We start from the raw sequence: 24866 nt of genomic DNA on the forward strand, positions 1-24866 counted from the left end.
GGAGGATGGTGATGGCCATTTGAGAACTGCATCGACCTTCTTTGAATCCATACGTACTCCGCCAGGTGATAATATGAATCCCAAGAATTCAACTTCAGTCACGTTGAAAACACATTTTTCCAACTTAGCGAAAAGTTTGTGTTGACGCAATCTTTCGAGGACCATTTTCACGTGTTTCTGATGTTCAGATTCCGATGAAGAATAAACGAGGATGTCGTCAATGTAAACAACAACACACACATCTATGAGCTCTCTGAGGACATTGTTCATAAAATATTGAAAGGCGGCCGGGGCATTGCAAAGTCCGAAGGGCATGACCTGATATTCAAATAGCCCATACTTGGTGCGGAAGGCAGTCTTCCATTCATCGCCCTCTTTTACTCGTACCAAGTGGTAAGCTCCTCTAAGATCCAGCTTTGTATATATGCATGCTTTTCTGACTTGGTCCAGGAGTTCAGGGATCAAAGGTAACGGATATCTATTCTTAACAGTGATCTGGTTCAGGGAGCGATAATCGATACAAGTTCTAAGGTCTCCTTCCTTTTTTGGAACGAAGAACAAAGCTGAAGAAGCAGGGGACTTGGAAGGACGAATAAACCCATTCGCCAGGTATTGATCCAGGTATTGTCGAAGGTGAAGGTTCTCAGGCTCGATGAGGGCATAAATTCTACTACAAGGAGGAGTAGATCCAGGTATCAGGTCTATCTGGCAGTCATAAGACCTATGAAGAGGTAGAGTGTTAGCCTGATCCTTCCGGAAAACATCTTGGTATTCAAGGTATTCGGGAGGTAACTGGGGAGTCTCTGAAGAAATTGCTGCCAGTGCAACACCAGGTGGAGGGTGACAAGTAGAGACACATTCTGGAAACTGGACCGTTCTTGCTCGCCAATCGATCAGAGGATTGTGTTTCTCTAACCAAGGTATTCCTAGAATAATCTGAAACTGAGGGGCCTTGATCACATCGAACACGATCTTCTCATGGTGTCCATCTTGACTTACTAGCGTCACCTCTTGAGTGGTATGCATTACTGGCCCGGAGGCTATCTCCGTACCATCCACTGTAGTAATGACGTCCTTTACAGCCTTGGGAGAAAGAGTTAGATTCATCCTCAAAACCATTTCATGATCCACATAATTGCTGATGGCACCGCTGTCGACGTAAGCTTCAATTGCATGTAATCGATCCGGATTATCAGGGCTAATGAGGACCATAGGTATCACGAAATGCGAGGTCACGGAACTGGTTTTCACGCTCGGCAAGAGGACCTCTATTCTTGTCGGGCGAGGTTGTTTCCCTGCTCAGAGTTTGTAACTTTGGTAACTGCAGCTCCTACTGCCTTCTTGGCAGGTTTCACCGGACAGTCTCGAAGAAAGTGCCCTGAGTTTCCGCAATATAGGCATAATTGCAACTGTTTTCTCCTTTCCCGCTCCTTTTGTGTTAGAGGACCTTTCAGACCCCCTATTTGCATGGGTTCCCCGGAGTCTACTCCTTTGGAAGGAGTTGGCAGTTTGGAAAATACTCGAGCATCAAACTTGGAACGGTCGGCCTTCCTGTTCTGCAGTCTATGATCTATTTGAACGAGCAAGTCTATATAATCCGAACAGTCTTGTGGGGGATTCACTACTTGGGCTAAAACGTCTTTGAGCTCTCCACGTAGACCTCTATAAAACAGCGTAATCCTTTTGTCCTCAGGCCATTGAGTTTCCACTATTAGTCTATTGAAAGATGCAATATAAGCCAAAAGGTCTTGATTACCCTGTCGCAACGAAAGAAGCTCATTGTCCAAGGCCTGCCCCTGTGAATGTCTTGCGAACAGTTTTTCCATACTAAGCTGAAAGGCTTGAAAATCATGGAGAACTGGATCATCTTGATTAACTAGAGGGATCGACCAGTCTGCCGCATTGCCACTAAGGTACGAAAGTACAGAAGCTACTTTAGCTTGATCAGTTGGAAAGGCTGCTGGCCGGCATAAGAAGTGCAACCGGCACTGATTGATAAATACTGCAAACCTCTTTGGGTCACCAGAAAATCGTTCGGGCGGAGCCAGAGGTACAATCCCAGGTAGGTTGATCTGCACTGGATTCATAGAGGATGTTGTAGGAAGATTTGCCCCTGATGCGGGTAACGGGGTTTGTCCGGCTTGTGACTGTAGCAATTGTCTAGCAAGACCGTCTGTTCTCTCCTTGGAAATAATTAGTTCCCTTCTTAGAGCATTCGTTTCCTGACGAGCTGCATGCACTTCTTCCCTTAGTTCCCCAAGTAACCGGGCTAGGTGGTCAGTATCCGAGGTTTCCATAGCGCCTGGGCGAGAGTTTTGCGGTAGGCTTTGCGTTCTGTAACGCTCACCTGATTCTCGCAGAGGCGCCGGTCTTGACTGGGCGACTACCGTATCTTCAAAGGTGATGTGTAGCACCCGGTTGGCTCTTTGGGCTGGACCTCTGTGCACTGTATGCCTGACTTCAAGAGTAAGATGTCTGCAGATAGAAAATATGGGATTAATGAACTGGGGTTATTGGGGTGTCCCTATCTCTTTCCTTTTTTGCTCTCCTGTAGACCCCCAAAGGTTAACGCTCTCACCTTAGGTAAGTGAATGCCGAGCTCTCCATCTGCCTCGGGGCAGGGTGCTGTAATCAGTTTCTTCACTGGATCGGTAGCGCAGGCCTCTTGACTTCAGAGGACTGCTGTCCGTCGTTTACTGCACGAACGGTAAGTTTCGAGTAATTCTATTGTCTTTAAAGTCTTTAGTAATGATGTCTCTTGTTTTGCAGGTTCCGGCGATGGCGGATGACGGGCTGAAGTGAGTTGAAGATGGAGTCCGTGTGATGAATAGAAGCGCCTGGAAGCACGTAAGTAAGCGCTTGTTGCCTGCTTCACGAGGCGCTCTAACTGTCTTTTATTTTGCAGGTACGAGTTCGGAGCGGCTGCAGGGTGCCGGGATACCCACTGGGGTTGATGTGGAAAGGAGTAATGGCACGTGAGTATTAAAGTTCCCCAATGTCTTTAAACGCACCTTGTTTTGTCTTTCAGATGCAGGATGCAGCGCCGCAGGCCTCCGGAGCGTGCGAAGAGTTGGTAAGCTTTTGTCTTTCAGATGCCGGAATGCAGTGTGAAGACCTCCGGAGCGCACGAAGAGTAGGTAAGCCTTTGTCTTTCAGATGCCGGAATGCTAACCTGTTCTTTCTTGTCTTTATAGGTGTTGCTGAAGACTGGATTCAGGATGGTAAGCCTTTTTCCTTAGGCCCAGGATCCGATGCAGAAGACACGATGAGCGTTCTGCTGCAGAGGATGCAGAATAACGCAAAGCAAGATTCATCCACCGGGTGTGGTTTAAATAGCCTCCTGTAGTGCTCAGGTGTCTCCTTCCACAGCCACGCCTAGGTAAGAAAAGAGTTCCTGCTTTCCAGAAGAGTTCCAGTGTTCTGAATCTAGGGAGTGGCTCCTGCCCCACCCAACAGGAAAAGTAGTTCCAAACAGAAGAGGATCAGAGGCTCAGCTGGCAGGCAAGTAAGCAGCATGGTCTGCTGCAGGTAAGTCCACCCAAGCATTATGAGCCCGGCGCTTCCAGCGCTGGGACTGGGCATATTTATGAGCCTGGTGCCACTGGCGCCAGGACTGGGTCCAAAAGGTCCCAATTGGGACTGGTTGGCCCTCGGAACCTGGGTTATGGATCTGCTTCCAAGGGAGTTGGGAAAACCCTGACCTTTTGGAAGCAGAGATCATGACAACTTTATATTCTGAAATATGCTTACACTGCTAAAAGTATACTCATGTTTCTCAAACAGAAATCGCACCAAACAAACGAAAAAAAGAACATGTAAGTTGACTGTATTAGGTGTTCACATCTGTGCTGGCTGGTTATCTCTTGAATGCTGGGAAGTGACCGTGGCTCTCTAGGTTCACATAGAAGGTCACTGTAGTAAGTGGAAAGTCTGAAACCCTCCCTATTGAAGTAATAAGCGATTCAATTTTTCGTCTTAAAGTCAATTTACTGCACAACTATAGAACTCATGAACAAACTCTCCCTCCTCCGGCTGCATGTAGGCCTCCCCTTTCCCCTCTCACTCTCCCTACTCTCCTCCTTCTCACCAAAAGCATTGGATGTGGTCACCATGACTGACTGCTCTATGAAAGTCTCCTCCAAACATGTGCTTCCCTGCTCCTCTAGAACTATCAAGGACAACATTGCTTTTCTCACTCCCTCCTTGGCTGATTCTGTAACCACACTTTTGCCACTGGCTCCTTCTCTTCACCCCTCAAACACTCTCTGTGCACCCACTACTAAAAAAGCTGTCTACAGTCCCTTCCTGCACAACTAACTACCCCCTACCTCCACTACCCCCTTACTGGCCAAACTCTTGGAGAAGTTGGTCATCTCCCAGCTAATCCCTCACAATGAATCTGTTGGCTGTCTCCACGACCACCGGTAAGTAGTCTGGCTTCAGAGCAGCCAGAGGCATGGAAACTGCTCTCCTGAACACCCGTGATGACTTGCTCTCAAAACTAGAGTTCAACTCTCCTTCTGCCATCATCCTCCACGATCTCTCCTCTGCCTTTGACACGGTCAATCATTCCATTCTTATAAATCAGCTGCATGATACCCTGGGCATCACTGGATTGGTCGACCTCTTTCCTCTCAAATCAGCCCTCTAAAGAGCAACTGAGCCCTTTTCTCTCCTCTACCTCACTCTCGACTTCTGGCATCCCTCCCTATCCCATTGCCCTGATGTGCCCCCGCACTTCTCGATACTAGACTTGCACAATATGAATGTCACAAGACCTAGTAGGACCGTTACTGCTGTTTTCTCGTCTGTCCCGTCCCCTCTTGTTTTTGAATTGTGGTACCTGGAAACACTTTTTCACTATATGATCCATACAAATGTTCAATAAATAAATATAATAAAGGTGCTGTGTAAATCAGACTTGTATTCTTTGGGGGTGGTGCATTGTTCTTTATGTGTTTACCCTCCAGTGCTGGTAGAAAAGATTTACCAAACTAATCTCATCGGAGATTCGAGTCCGATGTCCTTTCTACATCACTAGGATACCTAACACTAAAAAAAACGTACACATAAAATATTCAATTTTGAGGTCTAGAAAATTCTCATTGATGATTATACATAATTTTGCAAACTAGGCATCTATCCAATGATAGTGGAGTTATTTTGAATCGCAGCAAGAAAGCGATCTCTTTTGGATCAAAGAGCCATCATTGTAAGAACTGTGGCTCATTATTATCATAGATAAGGGGTCTGCAACCTGCGCCTATCCAGATGTTTTGGATTAATTTTCCCATGCTCACTAACCTTTTAAAAGCCTAGCACAATTGTCCTGATAAAGCCAGAGTAAGAAGTCTCAAAGAATAATCCAACGTTGCCAGCTGTGATTCTTATTGTAAAAAGACTTGGCACAACAGTGGCAAGCAGTGAAACAGATTATAGAGTTATTTAGGGGGTGGGAGAGAAAACTCTAAAGAAAGTTACAGACTGAAAACAGTCTATTGTTTTTTTCAAGTGCAGAGATGCTTACAAGAAAGAGGAAGGACTGAATACCAAGACATGTAGTCCCTAACATCAATGGAAGTAGCAAAGTGACATTGGGGATCACCAAGGGATAAAAAAGCCGATTAAGATGGTCATACGCTAGGAAGACAGGCTTAGGGCAGGGGTATGCAGCCTGCGGTTCTCAGTATGTTTTGGACTTCGACTCCCATGATTCACTGACTAACCCCTCTAGTCCTGGTGGGAGTGGTAGTCCAAGACATCTGGAGAACTAAAGGTTCTCTGAGCTAAGCCAATCATTGAACAAGATATACAAGCAAGCTGTGTTGTATAAAGATAGGCCTGGGAAGCCACATTATATATGCTCTTTTCTAAACATCCATGAGAACATTCTTATTGTGTCCCAATAAAATCCTTCCCAATGTATTATACACATGAGCATTCTTTTATGTTTATCTTTGCATGCAGTGTATCACATCTCTCACAGTCTGTACCTTGCTTCCCAATACACCCACAATTCATAATTATTGCAGGGACAGGCTGAAGGAAAGTGAGGAACGAGGCCATGAAGAAGGAGGGGTCAGGTTGAAGGTTACATTTATATAGCTTCATTCCAAGTAAGTAACACGTTTCCTTTTGAAGTCTTGAATTACTTGGCTAATGTTAAAGTAAGCTGAAGGAGAAATGCATCGGCACATAAACTCCTCAGGAAAGCCCGGTCTAACCTTCGCTGATCGGTTTCGGCATAACATACCATGTGACATCATCCAGCCGCTCAATGGTGCAGCATTACATGAGATTACATTGCAACTCTTCAGTGAGCATCAGACCTTTGAGGATTTTACAGAGATGTGGAGTGCCTGTCTGTTTTAATTTGATAAGAAGCAGTGTTGAAATAAAATATGTTTCTAGATAAATTCATTATATCCAGAAGTGATTTCAAGAAAGAAGGCCGGGGACACCCAGGAGCAATAATCCCAGGGAGAAGGATTTATTGTGAAACACTTAGTAAACTAGATTCTTGAAAATAATGTGCTTGTCAACTGGGCAGCAATGGAGGGCGAGTCTATCCACAGAAATCTATACCTATGGTTTTAATCTTATATCTTGCTTGGGAGGCCCAAATACCCTACGCTGCAGTAGTCTATCCAAGGCGGCTTAAAGGCAGCCATTGCCATTACTAGCCCTTCATCCCACATGTTGTTTATCAACAGAATGCCCTCAGTGGTGCCCAGTAAGTCAGAACCTCTTTGGAATCCACCTGTGCCCTGCTCTCACTTAAGGGATATTTGCTGTACACAATTTGACTCGGAAATCTTGTCAGGTTAGAAGAATAATTCTATTAAGACCTTTTCAATTCTTCTAAGCACGCGGGGGAAAGGGTGCAGGTGTTTGCACCCGTTGGCCGGTCTTTCTTCTCTTCTGTTTGTGGGCCGCTGCTGAGGGCCCACCCCCTCCTGGACAAAAGCTGCTGCATCCCCCCACTAGGGTGAAGCCTCAGGGGAAAGAGTGCGGGTGTTTGCACCCGTTGGGTGTTCGCGTCCATGGATCGTCTGAGGTTCTCTGGCGAACTCCAGAGAAGAGTTGCCCATTAGACTCCCGGTGAGGACCTTGGTGTGGCTGATTCTCTTACACGGCTCCTTGCAGGTACCAGTGCAACGGAGCCCATGATGCAAAAGAGCTCAAGCTGGAGGTGGAGCTGGGATTCATGGGGTTAGAGCTAGACCCAGGCCAAAGGTGAGAGTCACCCCGCTACATAGTATTTACACTCTCTTTGGGCCCCTGATTCTGGGCTGATTGACCCACGTGGGACACAAGTGGGATTCCAGTGGGAATTAGAAGGGCTGGTGAACATAAATGGAAGGGCTATCCCCACATGCCATTTCGGATGAGCAAATCAATCTTGAAGCTGTGCCCGTGCCCCCTTCCCAGTGAAAATTCTTATTGGTTAAAAGAAAATGAAATCTCTGAGTGTTCCACCGGTCATCACACGCAGTAGAGAGCCCAGCCCAGTGAATGACATGAGACCCTTTGTCAATGCGCACCTTCTTTTTTCTGAGCTCTTTTGGCTCTGCCTCTACTTTGAGCTTGCAGGGAGTAGGGCCTTATGCACAAAACCCTGCTGATTGTTTCGATGCTGAAACTGTTCAAAGTGTTGGCTGCCCATGCCCCATAACTGGCATAACTGAAGGCAAAGGAATATGGCCTTTCCCGCCACTTATTGACGCTCCTCCTGGGTCCCTTGCAAGGGGGACATTGCCCCTGATTTTGAGTCTGGAACACCTACATCTACTCCTATCAGCTCTACAGAGCTTTCAACCCTCGCCTCCTCTGTAGCTCTAGATGTTCGAGTTCCTCAACACCCAGTCACCCTCCTATCCATTGTATTACAACATCTGAGACATTTGTGGCTTCTGTGACAGGGGATAACACAGCGAAGTCGATGATGTCCTTACCCGACGAATCACCAAGCCCACTGGAGGTATCAGTGGGGGTCTATGGTGATTTCCCGCCAGACAGAAGAAACTGTGGCTCTCCTCTTCCCCGTGAGCAAATAGCCAATGTTTTACCAACCCATAGAGTTGGGAGTGACCTAGTGTTTGCCAGTGTAGCACCGTTCAGCTGGCTTTTCCAACTTAAGAAACTGGTCTTTCAACTTATTGAGCTGGCTGGTGGTGGTCTATGCAAGGAGGGGTATCCAACTGTTTTAGGGTTGTTGGAGGTGTCCAAGGAGGTAGGCACAAGAATCAAGTGGATAATGGTCTGCTTGTGACTGAGCACAGCCCTGATCATTTTGACACCCCTGAAAATTATTTATTTATTGTGCATTTGTAAGGCGCTTATACATCAAGTAAATTGTCTTTCACAGCGCCCCAGGGCAACAGGGAGGAAACATGGGAGTGATTCAGATATAGCAAGGAAAGATAGAGGCAGACCTACTACGCCTTGTGCGCATTCAGTACATGCAAGTGCAGAAAGAGAGAAGGGATGATGGAGTGGGGGATAAGTGCTAGGTTTATCAGGCGGGAAGTGCTAGAGAGTGAGCAGCTGTTGATAAATAAATAAGTGCAGGCTTGTGATGGCATAGGCCGGAGGGTGCTAAGGCAAAGTGCTGTACGTGATTGGGTGTGGGATGCCAGGTCCCAGGAAGACACATAAGGATTCTGATTACCAATCTCAGCAACTGTGGGAATTAGCAGAAGAGGAAAGGAGGTGAAAAAGAAAGTCTTGAGGAGCTTCTGGGATTTGAGGCGATCTGGCTCAAGACGATGAGGAAGGGGGGGCCTCTTCCATAGGAAAGGGATCTGCCGCCAGCTCGCTATTGGGCGAAGCGCTTAACACACCGAAAGTTGGTGCCGGAGGAACGTATAGATCTAGAGGGAGAGTATTAAGTGAGAGCAAGTTGTAGATAGTGTGGTGCACAGCCCCAGACAGTCTTGTGGATGATGCAGAGAGATGTGAATATGATCCTTGCAGCAAATGGGAGCCAGTGAAGGATTTTTAGGGCTGGAGAGATACGGTCCCAAGGCGTGAGGCCAAGGATAAGTCTATCAACCCTATTCTGGATTAGCTGCAGGGGTTGTAGGGAAGAGGAGGGTAGGTTATGGAAAAGGATATTACAGTACTCTAGCCTAGAGAGAGCCAGTGCATTACATTAGAGACATTGAGCTTCTGGGGGAAAGTGAGGAAAGGAAGAATTCCTTTGAGGAAGTGGAGTTGAAAGTGGGAATTCTTGGCAATGTCCTGAATGGGAGGGATGAAGGAAAGAGAGGAGTCAAAGATGATTTACTCAGAATGACAAGTGGTACGATAGGGGGATGCCAATGGGCATGTGAATGGGCCCAAGATAACCACCCTTCTCATAACAGGCCTGGTTTAGATCTAAATAAGTATGTTTGCAACAAGTCTGGCCACTGTTCCTCCTAGCCTGCACTATTGTAAACCATCCCCGGTCCCCCATTAAGCTAGGGTACCAGGGATAACTATCACCTCTGGAAGGGTATCAACCCGGATGGCTTATCCATGGGGCACTACAACTGCTAACAGAAGCAGGGTTATGTCCTCACAGGTAGGGGGCTCATTCTATCTTGCAGGGTCCGCAAGCTGGCACCAAACCATTATGAACCAAGAGATGCCCTTTTAAACAAGTCCCTTAACTGGATCCGTGAGGTGAGGGTTTGCCCATTTGTTAGGCAGGAGCAAATCATTTTCTGTACCAGGCTCTGTCGACAGGGAGCCTATACACATGACTCTAATAGAATCGAGCTCAGAGATCAGGCCTTAATTGAGGGCATATTGAATTTCAATAAGTCATGTGGTTCTCCACCCAATTCTTTAATAGTACCCAGCCTCCTGCCTAGTGAAATGACCTGTCATTGGTCGGTGCTTACAGGAGTAAATGTTGTACCTCTGGGAACAGGTTGCAAAGTAAGGCCCACCTGCCCATGCCATCAAGGTTCACGGTTCACTGATAATCACCTGGCACCTCTGTGTTCTGATATGTTTGGTAGCCTGTATCAAATTATTATGTAACAACCGTGTGACACTTAGATCATCTCTAACATGCAGCTGTCCTAACTTGTCTGGTTTTTTTATGGGAAATGTGATGTTTATTTATTTGATTTTTGAATGTTGTGTTTGCATACTTTTATGGCTTCAAGCTGAATATAGTTATGATGATGATGAATTCTTCTATTTTTCCATATTGTACGTGTTGGCCTTCATTTTAACGCTTGTTTCCCTTTATGTGGGGTAGTTCCCCATAACAAAGCCTTGCCCCCGCCCTTCCACTGCCCCACCCTTTCAGCCCTTACCCAGGCATTATACAATGAGCACTCTACCAATAAACAAAAAACTTTGTTAAGATTTACTAATAAAGTCCAATTGTTTTTTTTGCGTGGACTTTGTCCATTTATCACTATTCAGAGACGGTTGTTTCTTCGAGCATACCTTTTGAAGTCAGCCGGTTGTTCTGCAGGTTGAGCGTTTCTAGACGGTAAAGCCGGGACAGCTCTTCTGGAGGGATTTCCTCAATCTGGTTGTTCTAAAAGAAAACAGTTATAATTGTCAGAGAGGACTGAGGTATGAAGAAAAGTTGCAAACAATCAGAAAAGCCCAAATGCCTGTCCCCATCTAACCCAGCCAAATGATGGTCGTGTCTATGGAATGAGATCAGATGTTCTCCAAACCATCGAGCAAAGCAAACAACATCTTTTTTTCTCAAAGTACAGTGTGCATCACTTTCCCTGTTATCCCATGAGGATTCATCATGAAAAGTGTGAAAATGGTTATTGAAGACATGATCAGACTGGAGCAAATGCATATGGAGAGATACCAATGTGGGCTGCCATATAGAATGTCTAAGGCTTCTAAACATGAAGGCTGAATATGCAATCCAAATAGAGAGCCATGGTCGGCTATCTATTCGGGAAAGGAGCAAACGTGCAAAGGATGAATCATCCCTTGTTAAGGTGCAAAGAAAGAATGCCAAGAGTGCCAAGTTTAATTAATTTAATACATTTAAAAGCTGCAAAATGGACTAATTTGTGATCTCCTGTCATGTGAGCCAAGGATGAAAATAGAGTTTGAACTCGGAGTCCTAGAACAACAATAGTGAGTGCCTGCACTCCCGTGTATTCTCAGAGACACAGATACTTTGCAAGGCCAAGTTCAAAGACAATCTTCATGGCAGAAGGCATGGTCGATGAGAGATGTTGGGCTAATTGGGTGTGGAGGTAGAGTCTGCCTCACCTCCTTGCATCTGGGTCTGGGTTTATGTGCTGCTAAGTGAACTGAATGTTCCAGACTTGGCACAAGCATGCCAACCAAACGTATACCTTATAGTTTGAAAAACCAATAAGAAACTGTATACCTAATGTTTTGGGAGATTACATGTTTTAGAAGTAGGCATATGTAGTCCAAGTGACGGTGGGCAGCCAATTACAATACAAGTTTCTACAGATAGGATACTTAGATGTTCCCCTTAAGCCTATCCTGATCTCCTCTAGGTTTTTCATTATTTGCCACGTAGTATGACATCACCTCTGACGTATTTTTAGTATAAAGTCTATGTTGTGTGAAAAGATTGCTGAGAGAAATCAAGCTCATGTCTGTTAATGTTCGTTTTAACTCCCTGTTTCAGATAATTGTTAATAAATCAGTACTTTGCCATCTTCCTGAGTTAGTTCAGTTATTTGGATTCAGAGTTATTCTGTGAACCCATCCATTGCATGCAGGTTCCTAAAGGGCCATAAGCTCATGTGGTAGTGGTGCGGATGGTTCAAAAAGATCCAAACTATTTTGTCTCCAGAGTTTCGGATGATCGGGCATCCTCCGCCATTAGCTGGAAGATCGCAGAGTTTCCTGTGGAGAGCGGCCGATAGAAATAAACTTGCAAGAAGAACCGAGAAGGAGGGCAGGTCCCCTTTTGATGAAATCCCTGCCCGGTTTCCATGGGCGCTCTGCAGACGGAAGGCAAAGTGGTCGGATTGCAGGAGTAGTCAATACCGACGGCCTCGAGTCGATCAACGAATGGTGAGTAGGCTAAGGGGAATGGAAATAGTAACTGGAAATATTGTGAAGAGAAGTGGTAGCACCTAGAAGCCCGGACTCAAAGTGAAATATAAAACGTGTAAGCAGGATGAAGTAAGATGATGTCTCAAACCCTGTATAGGTTATAAAGTAAAGACGAGGGAAAAAGGCGATCATAGTGTTTCTAATGTGTCATTATTTGACTAGTCTGAATGTTTTTTGTTCAATACAAATATCAAAGAGCGATAGAGATTGTGAAAAACTGAAGCTACTGTAATTGAGTATAGCATAGCGATTGGCGCCAATCAGGAGAATAGACAGACAATTGAAATAAGAGGATTGGGCAGCGATTGATGGTGCTTGCTCATTTTTGTTGTTTTAAAAAAACTTGAAAAGTCGTGATTTAAGCTGTAGAGATGGAGTCAAGTACCCCTGCCAAAAGCTCCCCCCCCATGATGCCTATATGTTGGGAGCCTGAAATTGCAACACGTGCAGTACCAGTAAGGATGCCTGTACCACAGAAAATCATGCAATCTAGGTATCCATTAAGAAAAACTTTTATCCATTCACAAAGAAATAATGGGCTTTTGGACAAAGTCCCAGAACAAGTGTGAAAATTAGTGAAAGAGGAGACTGGTGATGTCATGAGAAGCAGATAATGACACACCTAGAAAAGATGCACGAGGAAGATGAACATAGATGTTCTATAAGCTCTGAAGAGGAGGTGATAAAGATGAGCAACATTTCGGGCTCAAGATGAAGAAGTTCATGGTACAGAAACGCTAAAGAATATGTAAATCAGTTTACACTTGTACAGACACAGGTACGCACGTAGACAAAGTGATCTTAAGGCTAGCTATGTAGTGAATAGTTTTGTGGCGATGCGCCAACGTATAATACATAGGAATGTATAGAACCTGGATATTTCACAATGCACTTTAAGCAAGGTTGAAACCCTGTGATTGAAAAGAGTTTTCAGTGTGGCGCAGTTGGAAAATATCTGAAGGTGATGGAGAAATACAAGAAAGGCTTGGCTGGCCCAGCACCAAGAAGACAAGGCCACCGTGAGCCTGGGTGTCCATCCAGTAGTTACATGAACATGAGAAAGAAACAAACTTCTGTTTGAAATGGAATGGAAAAACACTGAAGGCATCAAGATTTCATCATTTAATCGAATTAAAACCTGCAAAAGGCTTGAAATTGCAGTCTCCCAGTCACATGGTCAGATCAAAATAGACATTGGGACGAGCTACACCGAAACCAAGAAGATGCTCCCTTTATTTCCCAGGCACAGAGAGCTTCTACAAGGCCAAGTTCAAAGCCTAATTGACTGGCAGACTGCAAGAGTGATGAAAGATGTGCGGCTAATTGGAAGGGGAGGCAAGATCACGCCGACCTTCAATGCACCTGGTATGGTAGCCTGCATGATGCTAGCGTGTGGAATATTCCAGAAGGGTGCAAAGGTGCCAAACCAATGGTAGAGGGCCATGTATCAAAGAGCCTTATAGTTTGTATAACCAATGAACTGTTTAGTATTAGAGTGACACGAAAGATGATTTGCACTAGCAATGGGCTTAGTTGCCCACCTGACAGTAGAAACCCAAGCACTTCCCCGTCAGTATAGAATGGCACAGCGAGTAGAGCGCTCGCTTTGACATCCGTGCAGAGCCTACTAACACAGGTTCGAATCCCGGTGGGGCCAAACTCAGCCTTTCATCTTTCCGAGGTCGATAAATGAGCACCACACACCGTGGATAATAATGAGCAGCGCTCAGATACCTGAGGGTTCGTAGCACTATATAAATGCCAAATTATTATTATTAGATGTTCCCTTTAATCCTATCACAAAGCCAAGTAGGTTTTTGTAGTTTGATGTCACTTATGACGAATTTTGATCATAAAATGGGCTTCATGTGGATAGCAACCACAACAAAATCTCGCAAGAAAACAAAGCAGTTGGGACGGGTCCCTCTTTCACAGAATTCCCCTCCCAGTTTCTGCAGGCAGCTGAGCGAACCAAAGGCTAAGGTGACCGGTTGAGGAGGAGACGATCTCGAGGGTCAGGAGCTGAAAAGCAAATGGTGAGTAGATTAAGAGAGCTGGCAAAGCATAACTGTGTATTAAATGGGGAAAGTGATAATGGGGAAAGAATAACGGAGGGTTGGTAGGGTATTTGAGGTAATGACGAAGAGCGTCAAGTAGAAGCGTTTGGTTGTGGATGAGTTGCGATACATAAAGATAAGCCCAGAATCCTACGTCCAGGGACATCTAGAAGGAATTTGTGAAACAGGTGAAACTAGGCTGCACACAAATAGCTTTGTGAGAGAAGACAATTCACACTCCGATCAGAGTAATTATTAGGAGCCAGATAAGCCATGCAGAGCGTTGGCAGAGGTATAGGTGGGCCGGCCAGTCTGTCTGTCTGTGTATTTGTATATATTAAATGTGATAAAGAAATGATGAAATGTCGAAATGGGACAACCCATAGAGTGTGGTAAAAGGCTGAGAGTAGATTATTATTACTTTTTTAGTTGATAAAGGTATTGACCAAAACAGGTAGACTGAAGTAAAGTGAGATATAGAGGAATGGAGCTGCAATGATTGGTCCAGCTCATATTGTGTTATTTTTCTGAAAAAGTATTTTTTGTGTAAACTGATGGTAAGTATTGACAGTTAATTGTGACTTGTCATGATGGAAGATGTTACTCCACTTATGCACCTGTGCAAACAGCTGCCAAAAAATGTACCCAAGCTTAAACAATATAGTGCAGAATGGGTTAAGGTCACGGCAGATAAGATGTTCATGCCATGGCCGCAAGGGAGATCACTGGCAAAAGCGTTTTGCAACACAAGACCACATACCTGCACGCAGCATATACAGGAAAGAAGTTAGAAGAAAGGTTAGCTAGTTTAGAGCCTTGGAATATGTACCAGGAGGAAAGGGAAGACTCGCCTCTTGAAGACTGGATGCTTATCCAGTGTAAAGAGGTGGGTGACAAGCCTTCTGCTCCCCCTTCTGCGCCTTAAGAAAAGGATGACAGTACAAAAGATGAAGGAGTATATCCATTAAGAGAGCTTAAGGCAGAGGCAGGATATAGGAATCCAACGCATGAGCCACTTGCGTATTGTAGTGATGAAAGTCCAGAAAAGACTCCTGAAAGGGATGGGATCTCTAAAGTCCCATAGGACAAAGAAAGAATGACCGGGTTTGACTTTAGATATAGAACGGGAAATAAAGAGATGGAAAGGAGAAAAAAGATAAAGCTGACGAGATAGAGCTCAAACAGAACAAATGGATGGGCGGTCAGATATTGCTCAAACCTGATGGGAAGAGCATTGAGGAAGTACGGCAAAGGGAAGATCAAGACGAGCAAGATAAAAAAGACAGGGAATGAGAGGAACCGATTACGAGAAGATGAGGCTAAAAAGAAGATTAGACTAAGGTGAGAGCAACTGTATAAGAAAGGGCAGAGGATCAAAGAAAATACAACAAGTAGAGAGCAATCGAAAGAACGAGACAGGCTAAAAAAGAAGATAGAAGAAGAGGAGAACAGAAATTGAGAGAGAAAATAATGTAAAGACCAAGAGATGAAGAGGTACATAAGGCAAATGAGAGGAGAGATACTAAGAGACAGGAGGAAGTGAGGGTTAGAGATGAATCGAAAGAGAAGACAGAGAGTATGCGACATTGATCGCATTGAAAAAGAGCTAGAGGTACCAAATCCAGTAGTAGCATGGGAGGACATAGGGGAGTTCTTCCCATCATAAGAACCGATGCCAGGGCCCTCCAGGTTACACCTAGAGGAGGATTTTGAGTTAGGAGATATAGGAGATAAAATTGACAAGGTTTATCGAGCGATGAGGACAAAAGGTAAATTAAAAAATAAAGGGAAAGATGTTCAATTTGAGATTTCCCAGTCACGAGGTAAGGAACGAAGCTTGTTTAGTTTCGAACACAGAGCTTTGTCTTTGGACGGGCTGACTCTAAACAGAGATGAGAAAGAGGACAGCCACATGAGCTGAGGACAAGACATGTCAAACGAAGACAGGGAACCTTTCCGTGGGGACGAGGGAGCTGGTGCATGCGGTTCCGAGGGATGTTTTTGGACAGATAAAGATGTTAGATGATCTGATCTGGACTTACCTAAGCCAAGGGCGACAGAATGTATGGCGTGGTCAGATCGACCCAAAGGGCAATCCCATAGTGTAATGGGGGGATTTGCCGCCATACCTGAGCAGACTAAGGTCATTGCCAGGAAGAAGGCAATCGGGAACCATTGTCCCTACTATGGATAGGCAGACGACAGAAGCCAATTATGATTTTGGGATTTCAGTTTTCCTTGTTAGAAAAAGGAGGGGCCAGACCACTGTATACCCCGTGGCCCCAAATGGACAAGGATAATTTAAGGTGCAAACTCCTGAGTTTGATTTTGAGTGCCGGAAAATGGATCTATGAATTTGAAAAAATGACAAGGGGAAATGCAATGGCTACAGGGGACATTAAGGGTATTCTATCAGATATCCTTGGAGAGAGGGCTGATGACATCTGGACAAGAGCAGGGTACGCAAGTGTCACAGTACAGAACACAGCGCATGATGTGCACCATTCAATAATTGTAGAGTGGCAGTCTGGAAAGAGTACAATATCCAAATATGTCGGATATGGGCGCTATATTGGCATGAAAGATACAGGAAGGGGAAGATCCACTTGCTTACATTCAAAATATTCGAGAGCAGTGGTCTTTGGAAACTCAAAAGCCGTGGGGAAAATCAATACCTGTATTCTATCATATTTGATATCAGGGGTTGCCAGATCAGGTACAGAGACAGCTCAAGAAGCTGGTGGGCATGGAAGCAAAACCATGGCCAGAAATACAGCTGATGATCGCACATCATTGCCGTTTGTTGCAAGAGAAAAATCGAAAGAGAGAGGATGCTAGGAAGCTCGAGGAAGCTAAGTTAGTGCAGAAGAAACTGTCAAAGTGTGCTATAGAAGGGGTGATTCTGACTAGTGCAGAAGGGACAGGATCATAGCAGGTATCAGGTACACCACAGGAGAATAACCAATTGCAGTTTGATCAAGGTGGAAACATATTTATACTGAGAGGCAGGGGAGGCTTCCGCAGAAGAGGAGGCTTTCAAAATAATCAGGGAAATTCGCAGAATAATCAAGGAAGTTTTTAAAATAACCAAGGCAGTAATCAAGGCATGCAGGATGGGTAGGTTAGAAGATTCCCTGCTGTATTTTGGACATGTTGAATGACAGGGCACATCACGTGAACATGTGGGAGTCAAGGGTATGTACAGAATGGGCAATTCTCAAGAGGGGTGGACAGCTTATCCTCCAGCATATAGCCCACAAAGCAGGGACAGGTTCGCCCAAGATCATACAGTGTATCAAACACAGGCATCGCCAGCACAGCAGGCTTTGCAACCATAGCAAGCATCATTGAATCCGCTGCAAGGGCAGTCACAGCATGTACCCATGCAGATACAGCAGAGTGCAAACACAGGACAGGTGTTCGCTCCTAGGATAGGGGTTATCACTGTCACAGGTGGAAATCCTTTTACAGATACGAGAATAAGTATGTACCCACAATAGGACTGCTCACTGGCAGACTTGAAGTGTTCAGTACTATCTATGAAGCCTAATCCTCAAGAGGAACCAAGAGTTGACATCAAGATCGGAGGCAAATCCTTTTTTTTTTGTAGACACTGGGGCAACTCGCTCATGTATACGAGAGTGAACATTTTCATTATCGGGTAATGCCATGAATGCTCAAGGGTTCTCAGGAGCTACAAGTAGAGTTCCTTTTAGTTAGAAATTGCCAGTCTCTATATGAGAATGTGACATGTCTTGTTCATTGTCGTATTCTAAACAGACACTTTGTTAATATTCTGAGTAACAATTCTTACCAAAGGAGAGGGTGTCCTTGGTATCCTGGAATACAAGAGGTCACAGGCACTTTATCAATTCCAAAGAAAACAACTTGAGTGCCTTTGACATTATTTTGTTACAGGAAACATGGCTAATTGATGCCCCGATATGGGATACAATTGACATTTTCACAGTTCCTGCGATATGTAATAAAAGAGGTCGTCCTATGGCAGGCCTCCTGACAGCCATTAAGAAAGCGATGAATTTTAAGAGCAGTGCCCACACCTCCACTACTCCTTATATTCAGAAGATTAAACTCCAGAGAAATAAGTTGACTCTCATCATTATAAATATATGTTGGGGTCAAGACCATCTATCATCGAAAGATTTCTTTGAACATCTTAGCTCCATGCTAGATGAAATATCTGTCGATTCGACTATCAACCCTACTTTAATAATGGGAGATTTAAATCTTCATCTAATGTCGTCAGACAAAACCCAAATAACAGTAGATGAACTTCAATGGAAGCAGTTAATGACAAGCAGGAACTATGTGATGTTAAATGGAGCCCTAAAGGGCGATATACCCCCCTCTACAACCTGGCATAGGGGCCTGCAAGAAGCTAACCTTGATTATATTTATAATGATACTAAATGGATGAATATAGCGACATCATTATTGATCAAAGCTTCTGACCACAGTGATCACAAGCAACTGTGCCTATCGTGGATATGGCCCCTAGGTCAATCAATGATTTCTAGGAATATGGATCTTATACATACCACGTCTAACAACTCAAGGTCTCGTATAATATGGACAGAGTCTAAACTATCCAAATTTGAACAAATACTCATTGATAATAACATGAGCAGGAACCATCTAGAAGAAGGATGTTATACCGTTTCAATGCAAAGGTTTTCACAGAAAAGACATCATGATGGACAGTATAATCATAGGCATTTACATGCCTTTGACCTCGAGTTGAAAAATAAAAAAGCCACCTTAAGGCAAAATCTGAGGAATTTAAAATATATTTTTACCACTAGCAGAAACATCCAGATAAAAGCCCTAAAAGCAGATTACAAAAAATGGTTAAGGGGTCGTAAAATCATCAGATACCAAAAAGATGGTGAGTTAATGATGTCCCAGATTAAACTGAAATCAACACAGGGAATTTGGGCTTTATTGAACGAAGCTGTATACAAAACTCAAGCTTCTGTTCAGACTAACTCCATATCAGAGCGAACCTGGAGTGATTACTTTGGAACAGTCTATCGAACGCCACTCACTGGATGTGACATTAAATTTGACGAATCGCAGCTTGATCATAACTTTTTCTTTGACAAGGATGATATAAAAAATCTTATTTCCAAACTTAGTAGAGCAGCAGGGCCCGATGGCCTTCCCAATTACACAATGAAACAAAATCCACAAGCTTGGTCCTCAATTCTATATAGGCAAATACTGAGCACTGGCTCTATTCCCCCTTCTTGGAAAAAATCTACCATTTTGCCTATCTTCAAGAAGGGGAATAGAGCAGACCCTAAATCATACCGGCCTATCGCCTTACTCGATTGCCCTGGCAAGATTTTTGCGTGGCTAGTGCTGGTGGAATTCAATAAATGGATGTCTGTTTCAAATTTGAGACATGCTTTGCAGACAGGGTTTATCCCTGGTCTTGGGACAGCCATTAATCTACTCACTTTGAATTCCATTATTCATGAGGCAAGTCAGCGAAAACAACCGGTATACGCAGATTTCATAGACTTTCGAACAGCATTCGATTCAGTTCCACGCGAACTGCTATTCAAAAAACGAATACACCATAAATGCCTGTGGTTTATATTGAAATGGCTATACGAATTTCATTCAGATAGATTTATTCAAGTTTGCTTAAGTCGGGAGGGTCTATTATCCGATGCAATAAAGACTGATCGTGCGCTAAAGCAAGGATGCTGCTAGCCTCATATTTATTTAATTTCAATATTGCGGATGTAAGTAACAACTTTGAAGGTTTGGAGGTTGACATACCCAGACTTAAAGGAATACCCATCCATTTATTGCTATATGCGGATGATATGATCTTAATATCCAAAACTCCAGAAGGATTACGAACGATGTTAAATACATTAGAGAGCTATGTTAAAAAAAATCATATTACCATAAATATAACAAAAACAGAAGTTGTGCAATTTGGGAACAGGAAACAAAGAACAAAGTGTCATATATGGGCCCTAAAAAAGACTAATCTACAGAATGTCACGAGCTATACTTATTTAGGAGTGTCTATAAACAATCATCCGCAAGATCTTCCATATGAAGTTAGTCTAAAAAATAAACTGTCTACAGCATTATCCCAAACTAAAGTGATCAGAGCCAAGTATTGTACATTTTCTATTGGCGGTTTAATTTTGTACTACAAGCAAAAAATGGTTCCCGTCATGCTGTATGGTACAGAAACTAAAAGCTGGAATCCCTATTCATATTGGGCAAAAATAGAGGGCCATTATTGGAAGAATGTGCTATCTTTTCCCATGTCAGAATCCCTTCCAATAGTTTGTTACGAGCTAGGGCTTATTTCACTTCATGCTGTTTACAAATGGAAAAGCTGTACTTTGTATAGGAAATATATCATGAGTAATAACGACAATGGTCTGTTAGTAATAATATCTGATTACATAAACACATCAGATAATATGTTTGCTAGACAATGGTGATCTAGGGCTCTAAAAAGTCTGCATGATGCTGACATCCCCATTAACCTTCTCATTGAAAATCCAAATAAAGCGAAGAAAAAGCTACATGAATATGATTAGATTCAAGCCCAGTCAAAATGTCTATGCTATAAAAAATGTAACTCCAATCCGTTTTTGTTGAAAAGATATGGTAAAACAGCTCCTTATCTGTTACATTCACCAAATCCACATCATCATGCAGACTTTTTGCGCTTTAGGTTAAATTCGTGGCCCACTAAGGAAACATTATGTAGATGGGAATTAATGTCACCATCAAATATAAACTGTCGCTATTGCAAAAGAGAACCTGAAACACTGCAACATTTGATGACAAATTGTGATGAATTATTATCGGTCGGATGCAACTTTTTAAAATCTTACTTTGAGGATCATGTTGATTTAACACATATGCAATTGTGGTCTGCATTGTTCAATACAGATAAAAAATCGATTAGATATGCTATTACGAATTATCTTGGAAAATTGAATTTAAGAGATAATTCTATAACTGAGGAGTAGACATATCTATGGGGTGATGTAGGAATGGACACATGAATTGAGATAAAATATAGCAGAAACCAATTGTGGATGAAATCCCAGACTTTTATCAAAATTCTGGTGTGAACCTTGAGTTCTAGAATGTGAGCAGCATGTTAATTATTTTATAACAAACTGATTTTGATGTTTGGGAAAAAAATGTATGTGATTTTATTTGATTAGTTTGATCTTTTTTTTTCTTTTTCTTCTTTCTTCTTCTTTTTCTTTTCCCTTTTCCTTTTTATTTTTTCCTCCTTCCTTTTATTTTAGAAAATGTTTTATAAATTGAATCACAAATTGTATTAATATTTTGTTATTTATACGTTGAAAGGTTGATTTTTTTTCCAGCCATAACAACCTTAAAAAATATATATATATATGAGTAGAGATTTGATGACGGAGCTAAATATGACAATTTCCTTCACTGATGAAGGCATAGTGTGCTTAATACCAGGAATACATTATTTAAATGTGGGCAAATTTATCATAGCATTTACAGGACAAATAGCGATGCGAGGAGTGCCACTAGAGCCAGAAGTTTTTCACTATGGGGTTTGCATTTTGTTAACAGGGCTCCCAGGTTTAGTGGGCAAGTTAATGGGAATACCTGATGAATTCTAGTTCAGGCCACAGATTCCCATGGAAGAGGTGGGAGGACAGATTTTTTCCTTAGAGTTACAGGCAGCTGTAGTGCGAGGGGAGTTAAGAGAAAGGAAGAGATGTATAAGATCACACAAGGAAGAAAAGAGTGAGAGGTCAAATATATTAACAGAAATAGACAAGGAGATTAAGAGATGGAAAGGACAGAAGGATAAGGCTGACGAGATGGCGCTCGTACAAAACGAATGGATGGGAGGACAGATATTACGTAAGCTAGATGGGAAAAATATTGAGGAAGTTAGGCAAAGAAGATAAGGACGAACAAGGAAGAAAGGATAAAGAACAAGAGAAGAGATTGAAAGAAGATGAGCAGAAAAGGAAAAGCAGGGAGCGACGAGAGCAGATATATCAGGAGGAACAAGAGAAAATAGAAGAACGTGCAGAAGAACAAAGAAAGTATGACAATAGACAGAGAACGATAGAAGAAAGGGATAGAAAGGAAAGAAAGAGAAAGGAGGAAGAAGCACAAAGGTTAAGGGACAAAATGTTACGGAGACAAAGGGAAGAAGACAAAAGAAGGGCAGGAGTAAGGAGAGCAGAAGAACAAAGGCAAGAGGAAGAAAGAATTAGAAGGGATGCGAGAAAGCGAAGGGAAATAGATGAAGAACAGAAAAGGAGACAGCAAGGTCTCAATACCAGTCTCATTCATAAAGAACAAATGAGGCTGAGCCCAGAAATACGATGGGACAGAGTGGAAGAGATTCTTCTGATAAAGGAAATAATGCCAGCAGTATCTAGAGTAGCATTATAAGAAGAAAGATTTGATGCAGAAAGCATTGGAGAAAGGATCGATAAGGTCTATCAACAGTTAAGGCGAAGTAGCGAGTATGGAACTCGAGGGAACAGTAGTCGATCCCCAGTACCTCAATCAAAAAGTGAGTAGGGAAACCTGTTCAGTGATGAATGTTGAGCATTGTCTTTGAGCAGACTGAACTTGGATAAGGGTGAAGGGGATGATAGTTACACTAGTTGGGACTAGATAAGTCAGACGAGGAAAGAGAGTCCGGTCTTGGAGAAGGAGGGAGCTTGTGTGCCCCTGAAGGAAGTCTACAAATGGATAAGGAAGTGAAATGGTCATATTTGGAACAACCTAAAGATAGAACACCCTATCCCATAGCAAATCCTGAGTGTCCTCGAGGACAATCACATAGTGAGAAGGGAGAGTCGCCACCATATGTAAGCAGGTTAAGGTAATTACCCACAAGGAGACAGACAGGGATGATTATCCCTGCCTTGGATAGACTAATAGTGGATCCAATTATGGGACAGTGTTTACGCAGTTCCCCTTGTTAGAAAAAGGGGGAGCAAGACTGCAGTATATTCCATGGCCACACTTGGACAAGGATAACTTAAAATGAAAGCTCCCTAGTTTGACTACAGGTGCGCAGTGGAGCAAGTGCAGTGGTTAAGTGTGGTTGTACTGTCTAGCTGTCCTGCTCTTCGCTGCCTGTTGATGCGGAGAACTGTTTCTGCAGCTGCCGTGATTCGAGTGTGACGAGCTGCCTGCGTTGTCTCTGATTGGCTGCTGATGCTGGGTACAAACGAACTAACCAACCAAACTGTGTTGCTTTTGAAAAAGACTCTACTGAACTACCAATGGACTGGTAACAGTCGGTAACAGCTACCCTTTCTTGTTCATTTTTTGTTGCAGACCCGTGAACCCGCCTCCTATTTAGTCCCCGTACACGTGCATTGGCGCGCGCGAAGTGGCGCAAGTGCGGTGGTTAAGTGTGGTGGTACTGTCTAGCTGTCTAGCGTACTAGCTTGCAGCATAAGCAGTATTTTTATTCTTCTCTTTTTTTCATTCATTTTTTAGTTGTAAAGTTAAAAATATAATTTATCTAAATTGTATATCCTTGCTAATTTAACATACAAAAAACTATGACAGCAAAGAAATTCACGTTGAAATCTGGTATGCCTTTGATGGTGGGGTTGTCATCCGTGCCGACTAAAGCCCAATCTGATGCAACAAAGCGCTCTCTGACCAAATCAGCATTACAACAGCCGAGTACCGGGAGTGTTAAATTACGCCGCACCCTATCGTTATCAGCTGACATTCGTTCCTACTATGATATTGACTCTCAAGCAGGAGCGAATGCTTTTATTGAACCAAGTCAAGCGCCAGGTGCCCAGACAATTTTATCGAGACAGCAGCTGCTCGCTATTTCTTCCAACTCTGTCATGCAAACTCTTGTTCACACAACCCCCGAATCAACTTCCGGAGGCACCGAAACCCCAGAACCTAATGAAGAGAGTGTTAAAATACAAACTATAACGGTGAATACTTTATCTGATTCCAACCTACAGCCAACTAATAATCGAGTAACTCTATCTAAAACAGCTCTTAGGATTGCTGATCGGAAAACTAATGAACTGAGGGTATCGACAGAGCTAACAGATACTACGTTAGAATCAGCCGCGATTGCAACTGAATTACTTCCAGCTGATCAGCAGCAGAGGTCAACAATCATGAGCGAAATAGGAGACGGCTGCCTGAATAAAAGAGAATCCCCAGTAAAAGAGAAAATCACCGGGTTGGGGAAATCGATTGAAGTAACTGACCTCACACTGGAATCAGTCGCCATTTCGAGAGAACTACTTCCAATTGACATCCAGCAAGGTTCAATAGCCACGAGTGAAGTAGAAAAAGAATGTACAAATAAAACAGAAAACCTGGTGAGTGCGATGGAGCTAAGCCCGCAGAAATGATTTCCCAAATTATGGAACCTGTTATATGCTCAGTTGAAGCACAAATAAAGCTGCGGAAAGCTTATGAATGTCCAACTATGACGGCAGACATCGACCATGAGGCCCTTGACTTTATAGATACATTGTCTAGCTCTGAAATTCCAGAAGCTGACATATTGTATATCTGTTCAAACTCAGGGGATCTTATCCAGTTGCAAGAAGAACACACGCGGAGCTTACTTGAAAAATCAGAACAAGCCGTGGCAAATCTACAAGATCTCGCCTGCAATTGCAATCATGAAAATGATCTCCGTCAGTTAAACCTTTCAACGCGATC

The 24866-nt window shown here is 43.3% G+C and overlaps 1 protein-coding gene across 1 annotated transcript in view; it reads right to left on the reverse strand.

The window, feature by feature from the left end:
• The window catches only part of PODN (podocan), a 481723-nt gene that overhangs the window by 209227 nt on the left and 247630 nt on the right, over positions 1-24866 (reverse strand). Inside the window, exon 3 of the mRNA XM_069642176.1 lies at positions 10450-10543. Coding sequence (XP_069498277.1) covers positions 10450-10543 — 94 coding nt within the window. The remainder of the gene's footprint in view (positions 1-10449; positions 10544-24866) is intronic.

Source organism: Ambystoma mexicanum, chromosome 1q (assembly GCF_040938575.1).
Source record: "Ambystoma mexicanum isolate Mex_15411 chromosome 1q, UKY_AmexF1_1, whole genome shotgun sequence".
Lineage (NCBI taxonomy): Eukaryota > Metazoa > Chordata > Amphibia > Caudata > Ambystomatidae > Ambystoma > Ambystoma mexicanum.